This window comes from Heterocephalus glaber, unplaced genomic scaffold (genome assembly GCF_053883595.1).
Source record: "Heterocephalus glaber isolate CG9 unplaced genomic scaffold, H.glaber_assembly_v1.0 deba00000331, whole genome shotgun sequence".
NCBI lineage: Eukaryota > Metazoa > Chordata > Mammalia > Rodentia > Bathyergidae > Heterocephalus > Heterocephalus glaber.
Window position 1 is genome coordinate 10,877,908 of NW_028258142.1, and position 12,653 is coordinate 10,890,560.

At 33.7% G+C, this 12,653-nt stretch overlaps 1 protein-coding gene across 11 annotated transcripts in view; it reads left to right on the plus strand.

The window, feature by feature from the left end:
• The window catches only part of Rttn (rotatin), a 210,727-nt gene that overhangs the window by 78,181 nt on the left and 119,893 nt on the right, over positions 1-12,653 (plus strand). For all 11 annotated transcript variants that reach the window (XR_015443133.1, XR_015443131.1, XR_015443132.1 and 8 more), the window contains exon 26: positions 1,813-1,957. Coding sequence is in view for 4 of the 11 variants with exons in the window: in XM_087191413.1 (XP_087047539.1) it covers positions 1,813-1,957 (145 nt within the window). In the remaining 7 variants the exon portion in view is untranslated. The remainder of the gene's footprint in view (positions 1-1,812; positions 1,958-12,653) is intronic.

Sequence of the window (12,653 nt, forward strand, 5' to 3'; positions counted from 1 at the left end):
TTGTTAATACTATTTTAGGACTCCCTGTGATTTAGACATTATTATTATTAGCCTTTTATGGGGATGGGGCATGGGCTGGAGAGGATGGGAAGAAAGGGACGATTGCCTCTTTCTTTTAGTGCTTTTCCATCCTTGCACAAACATTTATTGATGACATTTTAAGTACCAGGCCCTAGTAGGATATTTAGCAGTAAGCAAAACTGATGAGTCCCTGTTTTTATGGAACTTGCAGTGAAGGCAGCTAAAAGTGTAATCAAAACTGAGAATGTTTTCAAGGGGAAGTCTGTTCAGAAACTATATTGGAGGAGTATCTGATCTCACCTTAGTGGGGAGAGAGTTGTTTATGGGATAAAGTTTAATCCAAGCACAAAAGCTAAGTAGAATGGAAGAAGAAAATATGTCACACACGATGATAAGCCCTCAAGTTAGTATAGTGTTTTTCAGCAAGTGAAAGAAAGAAAATTATACTTGGATTTAAAGAAAATGGGAACTGATTATAAAGTGAGGCTACAGAGGTGATATTTTAAGATCACATTGGGTATCATGGAAGACTTAAGATTTTTATGGTTGTAGTATTTCATATCATTAGAATCATTCTTTCATCTGTCCTTTTGAAATGATTTTCTAATATCAATTTTTATAATTTGACACTTGTCATCATCTCTGCTGAATGTAATTTTAGGGAGGTAGGGATTTTAAATAAAGACAAATAAAAGAATAATAGTGGCAAATTACCTTATCACATCCTACAAATGTAACATATAGCCATGGTGTTGTACTGTTTAAATTAGCTTTTACATTGTGACTCTTGGTAGCCATGTAACTATAGAAAAACTACTTAACCATATCTGCCTGAGCAGTTTTGAAATGGAGCTACTAACTTTATGACGATTGAAAAAAATGCTTTTTTTTTTTGGTACCAGGGATTGAACTTGGGGCCTTGCGCTTGCGAGGCAGGTGGCGGAACCACTGAGCTAAATCCCCGGTGAAAAAATACTTTTAAGTTCTTAGAACAAAGTCTGGCACAGGTCTGCTCAATAAGTGCTGGAATTTGTGTTAAGTATTATTATTGCTCTTATTAATATTTTGGCATAGATACTTTCAATTTTTAAAAATAAAAAACTACAGATAAATCTCTTACACTTCTACTCCTGATTGTCTTTTTTAAAACACATTTTCAAACTATTCTTTTTTTATGAAAATTTTCCTATCTACTAGTTTTATAGCTCTCTTGTACCATTTTAAGAATCTCAGAAAATTCATTTGAAATGTTTTACTTGAACTTACAAAGATATTCCTTCCTATGCCTTTTTTCAGTGTTCTTATTTGTTAAAAATTCTGATGGCATTCTTGTAATATTTTTCCGCCCTCACCTTATTACCTTATTTTTCCTGCTTGATCAGAAGTATGTTTGAAATACTATTGTTTTTTGTTTTTTGTTTTTTTTTAATCAGTGAAATATGACAATTCTGGCATGAAGGAGCAACTTTTTCAGGTCAGTTAGAGGCAGTTATTTTTCTCTTTGGCATTAATTTGGCACTTCTTCAGAATTTGGCATTTATCTTTTATGTTATTTATCACTTCCAGGTGTATTAGTTAATTGGTCACATGGTTTCTCCACTGTAGGCTTGAGTTATTGAAGGCATATACCCTGTTTTCTTGATTTGTGCATTTTCATTTGGCCTCTAGAGTAGTAACTAAAAAATAGTATGATCATGGAAAGTGTGTTGAATACTTATATCCATGATGAGCAGTGATAAGATGTATATCTCAAAGAGCTAGAAATCATGATTACTGTCTTCCTTATTGTAGGTTTTTACAGGTGCTTCCTGCTTGCACTGAAGATGAGAAACTGCTAATAGATATTGTACATTTTTTAAAGAAGTTAATAAAAGAACATAGAAAAAATCCACCAGTTGAACTTCTAAACTGGATTCTAGAATTACTCCTTAGACATGTAAGTGTTAAAGAATTTGAGTTTTTGATTTGAGAAGCAATTTATTTGTAGAAACCATTTATGTAAAAGGATAATCATTACATAGCTTATACTTAGTAGGTCTCATCTTATAATGAATGGCCCATAACAACATGGCCTTCTATATGATTGTGGCTATGTTTATTAAAATTATACAGACAGAATGAGACCATCCCTTCTGGTATTTAATAGAACTTGTTCTATATGTGAGCTTTCTGCTGCACCTATTTTTAAGTGGAGATCTCAGTCAAGGTAGGGTAATGGGATGGCATGGTTCAATAATGTGGAGAGGTAGGTAGCAATGACAGAAGGAAGCAAGAGGGGAATAATGTTGGTAAGGTTGGAAAGAATGAGTAAAACAGTGCTTAACGCTTATTGAACTATTTACACTTCTAGTTCCCCCTATTCTCAAATCTTTAACTGTTCTAAGAAACTTACTGCGAACCCAAGAAGCTAAAAGGAACTTGTTAAGAACTGAAGAAGCTAGCTTATGCTCTTTTGTTTGTTCTTCTATGTTTATATTTGCAAATACCATATGAATTTAACTAACTTAGCAAAGATAAACCTTTGTACAAATAATAAAGAAAAAATGTATAAGAATTAGAAAAGAAGGCTTCACCCAATACAGTACTAACAGATAATAGACCTTATAAGACAGTGTTCTGTTGTATGTTAATACATTTGCAAAGCTAAAAGAGATGATTCGCTATAAAAATGCAAAGTACTATGTGTTGAAAGTTAGAAATTTTAATGAATATGAATGTTGGCATGTGTATAACTTTGTTTAGATGTTTATTATCTTCACCCTTACTGTAGACAAATGAAACTAGGAAATGCTTTGTTCATAATCACATACCCTCATGTACTGTAGTTCCTTACACATAGTGAGGTCTTAATAACCATCAATTTTAATAATAAACATTTGGCATTAAGGAAGCTTTGCAGTTAATTACAAGAAACATAACCTTTATTTCATAACCTATTAAAATATAATAAAAAATAACTATGGAATATGCTTGAGTTTACACATACAACTATATTTACAGACTAAATTCCTAGAATTATAATTGCTTTGTCACATTGCAGAGATATGTGGTATATGTGCATGTGTGTGTTTTGCTTTTGTGGTTTTATAAGTATGTAACTTACTTTGAGTGAGGTGGAGAGTTTTTTATTTGAGGTTCTGTTATCCTTTTCCATGAATTATCCCTTGGTGACCTTGCTCGTTCCGGTCATGTTTGGGTTGATAGTATTCTTTTTCTAATACATATAATAGAAGAAATAGAAGAACTCTATAAAGTAGGGAGATTAGCTCTCTATGATGTGAATTGTAGTTATTTCCTACTTGTCATTTATTTTCTGACTGCGCTTGTGGTGTTTGGACTTTAATTATCTTTACTCTTTTCATCTCTTGACTTTATTATATTATTTTTGCTTTTCATATTTTATAATATTTACATTATATTCTATGACCTTAATTTCCATGTTTAGTCATACGCAAACCCTATAAGGGAGAGTGTGTGTGCGTGAAAGAAAACTGAACACTTCTTATCAGGTCAGTCATTACAGTCATTACCACCTGCCATCCCACCTTAGGTTACTGTAGACTGTCAGGCTTCCACCCATGCCACCTATAATTTTTTTATTCTTTTTTTTATTACTTAAATTGTTTTATTGGTACATTTTAGGTTTTATTATTATTGTTTTATTGGTACATTTACATTTCTCATTGGGAACTTGTACCTTTACATGATGCATCTTGGCTCTTATTTTTTCCCCATTCCTAGCCCTCCCTTCACCCCCTCCACCCTTCCCTATTTACAAAGACTTTATTTCCATTTTTTCCATTTCTCATCATTTCTCCTTTCCCTTCTTTCCTTTCCCCTGCCCCTTCCACTACCCCTACCCCTTTGGACCTTTTCTACCTATTTTGCATTATCGATTATTCATTCTAATCATTGGTACATTTTAGGTATACAATATAATGACATTCATCATTGGAAATTTGCACCTTTACATAATCTCTCTTGGTTCTTAATTTTTCACCCTTGCCCAGCCCTCCCTTCAACCCCTCCATCCCTCCCTATTTATAAAGATTTTGTTTCCATTTTTCCATTTTCTCATATTAATTCCATTCTCTTCTTTCCTTTCCCCTACCCCTCCCACTTCCCCTTCCCCTTTCCTCCTTTTCTTCCTATTTCCCATTATCTATTATACGTTTTAGTCCTTATTTACACTTTCAGTTTCTCACACCAGAGAAACTATTTGATATTTATACATGTGTGTCCTATTTATTTCACTTAAGAGTATGGCCTCAATGTGCATCCATTTAGCTATAAAAGTCTCTAATTTCTCATTTTTTATGGCTGAGTAGTACTCCACTTTATAAAAAGAACCCCACATTTTCTTTATCCAATCTCCAGTTGATGGGCATTTGGGCTGTTTCCAAGTTTTAACTATTATAAATTGTGCTACTATGAACATGGGTACACATATATCACTGTGGTATGATTCTTTTAATTCTTTGGGGAAGATACTCAGCAGGGGAATAGTGGGGTCAAATGAGACTTCCAGTCCTAGTTCTTTGAGATATCTCCATACTGATTTCCACAGAGGTTGCATCAGTCTACACTTCCACCAGCAGTGGAGCAGGGTTCCTCTTTCCCCACAGCCCTGCCAGCATTTGTTATTGGTTGATTTCATGATAGCAGCCATTCTTTCTGGAGTGAAGTGGAATCTCAGTGTTGTTTTCATTTGCATCTCTCGAATGACCAGTAATGTTGAACATTTTTTCATGTGTTTACGTGCTATTGCTACTTCTTTGTCTGAGAAATGTTTGTTTATTTCAGATGCCCATTTTTGGATTGGGTCTTTAAATTTGGGAGGTCTGTTTTTTTAAGTTCTTCATAGATTCTAGATAGTAGTCCTTTCTCTGAGGGACACCTGGTGAAAATTTGTTCCCACATTGTGGGTTGTCTCTTCACACTGTTAGTGGTTTCTCTTGCAGTGCAGAAGCTTTTTAGTAAGAAGAGATCCCACTTGTTGATTGTTTGTACTAGTTCACAGGCAACTCAGGTTTTGTTCATAAAATCTTTTCCGCAACCAATGTCTTCAAGAGTTCTACTTAACCTCTGTTTCAGCTGAGTCATCGTTTCTGTTTTAATATTTAGATCTTTAATCCATTGTGATTTTAGTTTAGTGCATGGTGAGAGATATAGGTCTAGTTGTAGTCTTTGGCAAGTTGAAACGCAATTTTTCCAGCACCATTTATTGAAGAGGCTATCTTTCCTCCAGTGAGGGTGTTTGGTTCCTTTATCAAAGATGAGATGGCTGAGTGTGTCTGGTGTTATTTCTGCATCTTGTTCCACTGGTCCTCAGGTCTGTTTCTTTGCCAGTACCATGCTGTTTTTATCACAGTATCTTTGTAGTATAGTTGTAGGTTGGAGATTGTGATACCCCCTGCCATGTCTCTGTTACCTAGAATTGCTTTTGCTATTCTGGGTCTCTTCTTGTTCCAAATGAATTTTTGGATTGTTTTCTCAAGGTCCATGAAGTATGCTGCTGGGATCTCAATTGGATATGCTTTGAATCTATATAGCAGTTTTGGAAGTGTGGCCATTTTCACTATATTGATCTTTCCTACCCAGGAGCAGGGGATGTCTGTCCATTTTCTGATATCATCTTCAATCTCTCTTTTCAGAGTGCCATAGTTTTCAGAGAAGAGGTCTTTGATTTCTTTCATTAGGTTGATTCCTAGGTATTTCAGTTTTTTGGATGCTATTGTGAAAGGAATTATTTGCCCTATTTCTCTCTCAGTGAGTCTGTTATTCATGTAGAGGACAGCTATTGATTTTTGTGTGTTGACCATTTAACCAGCTACTTTACTGAATTTGGTTATTAAGTCTAGAAGACTTTTGGCCACCTATAATTTTCAAGACAGCTGTTGGAATGATCTTTTTACACTTGTGTTACATCATTACAGTCATCTGTTCAAAATCTCCATGAACTTCCTCTCCCGATCAGATAAAATTCCGGAGTGCTAACCGTACCCTACCAGGCTCTATTTGAGCTTGTTTCTGAATATCCTTCTGACCTCATCTTCTGCCACTGTACTCCACTCCTTCTGTTCTAGCCACATTGGCCTCCTAGTTGTTTTTCAGACATAGCACTCAAACTACCTGCTTGCTCTTTTCTCTCTAACTGGAATGATCTGCCCCCAAATATATGTGTGTGTGTGTGTGTGTGTGTGTGTGTGTGTGTGTATGTGTGTGTGTATATATATGTGTGTGTATATGTGTGTGTGTATATATATGTATATGTGTGTATATATATATATATGTATAAATATAGTCCAGGGCCATGGATTTAGCTCAGTGGTTCCACTGCCTGCCTTGCAAGCATAAGATTTTGAGTTTGTTCCCTGGTATAAAAGAAAAAGGAATATAGTCCATGTTTAAACTTTTTTTTCCAATACTGAGGATTGAACTCAGGACTTTACACTTGACTTTACACTAGACAGGCGCAGTGCCATTGAGCTACATCCCTGGCCCAGTCCATGTTTAAATTTTTAAAAATTATTACAAAGAAGACACATTGTCACTGTTCCCTCTCAAAATCCTCCTCTTCTCTTTAAACATATCCCATTGTGCTTGCCACTTTCTGAAGCAGTTCTGGAAGTTCTCTTTCATAAGATTCTTTGTGAGATAAAATAAAAAATATAGAGAATGCTGCTCCCAAGTGCCATCAGACAAATAGGTAGGCTTGTAAAAACATTTATGGTGTGTTGTCATCTATCTTATTCACTGGATCTGGCACCCCGTAACTTTTGGCTCTTCTCTAGTCGAAAGAACTATGAACGATATACATTTTACATTGATTCAGGAGTTTGAGGCAACCACAACAATGCAACCAACAACCATCCAAAAGAACTTACTGAACTGATGGAATTGAGGGGGTAGTATTTTGAAGGGTGTGTCTTTTAATGTAATTTGATCACACTCACATGGGTGATGTCCACATATAATTCTGTGTTCTTTTCAAATGTTACTTAATAGAGAAGTCTTCCCAGACCATTGTATCTAATATATCTGTACCCTTTATCCTATGTCATTTTTCTTAATTGCACTTACACTCCTATCCTGAATTGGTCAGTTTTTCCAAGACAAAATACCTGACACCTGCAAGCTAAAGGAGACATTGTTTGGCTCACCATTTCAGTTCATAGACAGGTGGCTTTAGTACAGAAACGTAATGGCAGAAGGGCCTGACAGGAATATTGCTCATCTCATGTAGGCTGGAAGCAAAGAGATAGTGGAAGAGCCAGAGGGAGAGATTTACCCTCCAAAGACATTGGTGATGTCTTGGGTTGTGATGCTTCCTGCTTTACTTTTGTTGCTCGTGATTACTTTTGCTATTTTAGGTTTCTTCTGTTTCTATACGAATTTTTGATTTGTCTTCTTATCAGTAGTATAGTTTGTAGATTTGTTCCATTCCATATGTTGTTTCTTCACTCTCTTCCTTTGCTGCATCAAAGCTTTGTATTTTGATGTAATCCCATTTATCTCTTTTTGTTGCTTGTACTTTTAGTTATATCTAAAAAATCATTGCCTGACCAATGACATATGGAGTTTTTCTTGTTTTCTTTCAGTAATTTTATAGTTTTAAGTGTTTATTTAAGTCTTTATTTTGAGTTATTATATCTTCTGAGATAATGATCTAATTTTATTCTTCTGTATATGACTATCCACTTATTGAAGATACTAGCCTTTCTATATTATGTGTTTTTGGCATCTTGGTGGAAAATCAATTGACTGCAAATGTGTGGATTTACTTCTGGGCTATTTATTCTTTTCTATTGGTTTGTATGTCTATTTTTATGTGAGTATTATGTTGTATTGATTATAGTAGCTTTGTAGTATATTTTAAAGTTGTGTGTGATAATTAGGATTGCTTTGACTCTTTGGGATCTTAGGTGATTCCATATGAAATTTAGGATTTTCTTTTCATTTCATTTTGTTTTATTTTTCTTCATTACTGGAAGTTGAACCCACAACTTTTACACTGAGCTGTATCCCTATCCCTTTTTATTTTATTTTGAGACAGGGTCTTGCTAAGTTGACCTGGTAGGGTTGAATTTGTTATCCCCCTGCCTCAGCCTCGCACAGTGCTGGGATTACAGATGTGCCTTATCACATCTGGCTTACTTTGTCTATTTGATGAAAAATGTCATTGGATTTTTGTTAGAGTTTACACAGAATCTGTAGATCATTTTGAGTAGTAGTATGGATATTTTAGCAATATTATTTCCCTAAGTATTATTTGTATTTATTTTAAATGAAATTGTTTTCTTCATTTCTTTATTTCTGTACAAAGACACTTCTGATTTTTGTATGCTGATTTTGTATCCTACAACTTTACTGAATTTATTAGGTCTAAAAGTTTTTTTTGGTAGAAGCATTAGTGTTCCCTGTTCTAGGATCATATTGTTCGCAAATGTATAGTTTAACTTCTTCCTTTCCAATTTGGATGTTTTTCATTCCATTCTCCCACCTACTTACTATTGCTAGGACTTATAATACTGTGCTGAGTAGAAATGGTCAGAATGGAATCTTCTTGTCTTGTCCCTGATCTTAGAGGAAGAGCTGTCATACGTTCATTACTGAGTATGATGGCACCAATGGACTTGTAACAAATGACCTTTATTGTAAGTATTGAGGTACAATCTTTCTATACTTAATCGTTGAGATATTTTGTTATGAAAAGAAATTAAATTCTGTCAAATGCACTTGCTATATCTATTCTGTTTCTTGTAAGGTTTTCCCCTTTATTCTGCTAATGTGGTGTATCACATTTATATATTTGCACTATGTTGAACCATCCTTGTATCATTGGATGTGTCCTGATATGTGATGAATCCCATTTGTCATGGTGAATGATCCTTTTTACATGCTGTTGGATTTGGTTTGTTAATATTTTGCTGAGGCTTTTTGCATCTACATTCCTCAGGTATGATATTAGCCTGTGATTTCCCTGTATTCTTGTCTGGCTTTGGTATCAGAGTATTGCTGGCCTCATAAAATGAGGTTAGAAGTGTTTCCTCTTCTTCAGTTTTTTGAACAATTTGAGAGGTTTGGTATTAGTTCTTTAAACGTTTGGTAGAATTCTGCAGTGAAGCCTTCAGGTCTTTGGGTTCCTTTTTGACAGGAGATGTTTTGTTACTAATTTAATGTCCTTTCTCCTTTTTATTCTATTTAGTCATGATTCAGTCTTGGTAGCATGTATGTATTTACCCGTTTTTTCCTAGATTATGTAATGCTATTGCATATAGTTATTTATAGTAATCTCATGATCCTTTGTGTTTCTGGAAGGCATTTGCAATGTCTGCTTTTTCATTTCTCATTTATTTGAATATTCTTTTATTTCTTAATCTAGTTTATCTTTTCAAGAAATGAACTCTTGATTTTGTTGATATTTTAAATAGTTTTTCTTATCTATTTCATTCATGTTTTGCTGTGATGTTTATTGTTCTCTGCCTTTTAGTAACTTCAGGCTAATTTCTTGCTTTTCCAGTTTCTTGAGGTGTAATATTAAGTTGTTTGAGATCTTTTTTAATGTAGGTATTATTGAGTGAATTTCCTTCATGCATACTCTAAGCTTTGGTTCATTCAGTGTCCATTTTGTTTGTCTCTAGATGTTTTAAAATTATCCTTCTAATGTGTTTTAGGAGCATGTTGCTTAATTTCTATGTTTTTGAGAATTTCCTAAAATTCTTACTATTAATTTTTGCTTTCATACCATTGTGATTGGAGAAGACACTGGATATGATTTCAGTCTTGTTAAATTTGTTAAGACCTTTGAAACATATTTAAATGATTTTGAATTTTCTAGTATGAGTGTTGATATATATTTTATAATTTCATAATTATAATTTTGTAATTATAAAAATTAACCTTAAATGCTAACATAGTTCTAGGTGATTATAGTACTGTATGCTGTTAAGATAATTTTAAATGATTTTTGGTAAATTAAATTTGTTTGACTTTATATGCTATCAAGCCTTTCTTTGGAAAGTTTTTACTTTATGTCTTCATTTATTACTACTACTAGTGGTATGTATAACTAATAATACATACTACTAGTAATACATACTGTAAAGGTAAGCAGAGGTGATTTAAGCTTCTTCTATCAGGAGGGCTTATTCTCTGTCATACTTTAAGATTAAATTGGTAAGTGTTAGGTAGCAGCCAGTATTCAGGATAAAGAAATCCTAAACAGGGCCAGTGATTTAGCTCAGTGGTGCTGCCACCTGCCTCTCAAGGGCAAAGTCCTGAGTTCAATTCCTGGTACCAATAAAACAGAACAAAAAAGAAATCCTAAACAAAAAAATCAAATGACTTTTGAAGTTTGTTATTTGACATGGCTAAAATAAGTGATAAATTATTTAAGATAATCAGTGAAATTAGCATTTTCAAAGAAATTATTTTGAAATATAGACATGTGAAATGATATGCAAAAACTGGTTGCAAAAACTAAGGCAGATATCTGGCAGAAGAACGCTAATAGGAAGTGAAAAACAAAGTCAGCTGATATCTGGGGGGAAGATTTAGAAATAAAATCTTCGTGTATCTTATGAAAGCATTTATTTATTACTAATATACTATAATTCTTAGACACTTTAAGAATTTATTGTCCCACTATTCTGTATTTTAATATAATGATAATTTTTAAATATTAAAAACAAAACAGTAGTGCTGAACTGAATACCATTCTTATCAGAATGAATTTTCTGATGGAAATTCATGAAAGTGGGGTGTCTTTTTGTCCCCTTCCCATTTGCAAGAGGGAAGAGGGAGAAAGGAAGAGTATGTAAAAAGAATTAAGATGTGTCATGTATATGTATCAAATACCCACAATGGAAGTAGTCATTTATGTATCACAAACATGTACTAATAAAAATTTAAAAAACATATTGTGACAATGTTTCATGGGCCTTCCTCAAGGATACCCTGGCCAACCTTTATTTGAAAGGCGTTTATCTATGTAGCTTATCTCTGGCACTTGGGTATAAACCTTTACCTTAGTATAGATTACATTTCACTTTAGTGGATTGCCATCTATTTTGGCATTTCACACATTGTGGCAGAAATGTTTGGGATTACTTGCATCACTGCTGTTCATTGCAGTAAACACATTTATGTATTATCTGAAATGTAACCACTGCTACTTGGACTAGAATCTGATGTAAGTAATTGTGTCCTTGACACATGTATTTTATTATAAGATCTTGATGATTTCTTTAAAAAAAGTGGGGCTATCATTTTTTTTTTCCTTTAGTGAGGCTATTTAGAACTTCATAACATATGTCTCTTTCTTGGCTGCCTTTCACATCACAGGTTCATGTGCTCTCAGAGTTCATTGAGGGCATTGCACATCCCTTTTGCAAATGGATGTAAAATTGGCTCTGATCAGTGATAACAGTGTATGCATAAAGAAAGTGAGCCATCATTATAGGAATTTTTGTGTTTTTGAGGTCAGCAGTGACAAAATGATGTTTCAAGTAGTTGGCTTAAAATTAATGTCAAAAGATCAAAACTTCTGGTATGATTAATTAATTTAGATTCAATAGGCATCGGTAGAGACATCTCTTGTGCTCCAGTTGTACTCAAGGAATGGTAATTCATCCCATATTTTAGAAGTGATGTTGCTGAGGTTCACTGAATGTTAATGCAAACATGTGAGTCAAAGATATAAAGGGGAAGAGTCTCAGTAGTGTATAAGCAAGAAATGAATTGATAATATAATGATTCTTTGGAAGAAATTTTTACTTTAGATACACACTGTTATTACTATACTAACCAGTAGCTTCTACTTAACTTTTATCTGTGTATCAGAATTAATAATTCATTATAGTTAAATTATATGTGCCAAGATGAGATTTTCATGTTAGTTTATTTCATTAGTATTTGTGGGAGTCGAAAAGTATATAAATGTGTCAGCCTTTGTTTATTTAGGGTAAGTACTACAAAAAACATTTACTTTTGTCATAATAGTAAATATGTATCTTGATTCTTTTATTCAAATGTGAAACATAGATTTTACAGTTACATTTTATGTAATTTTGGGCATTTGTTGGTCAAGAGAAAAATTGAGAAAAATATTGCTCAGATAAAAAATGTAGTAAAGCACATTGAAAGCAAAACATCCCCATCCATTGCTTTCTAAATGTTCTCAAATATATATTTATGATTGTGTGTACTTTATTGAAGTATATCTACATATGATATAATTTGGAGATTTTCCTTCATTTCTAAATTTCTTTTCCCTAAAAGTTATGCAGTTATTTTTGAGTTTAGTTTTTTTGTACATGAAGGATTTCATAACAGTAATTATGTTTAGATTTTATCTCTTTTTTTGTATGTTTTTATATGTGCTAGTGATGATACCATACTAAGGATGGAATAGAGTTGGGTGTGGTAGTGCATGCCTGTAACCCCAACACTTTGGGAGGCTAAGTCAGGAGAATCACAAGTTCTAGCCCAACATGAGAACTTGGTTACTTAATGAGATCCTGTCTCAGAATAAAAATGGCTGGGGATATAGGTCAGTGGAAAGGCTGAGGGTTAAATCCCCAGTAACAGGAAAAAAAAAATCAGTAGGGGTGGGTTGTTTACTAGCTTTA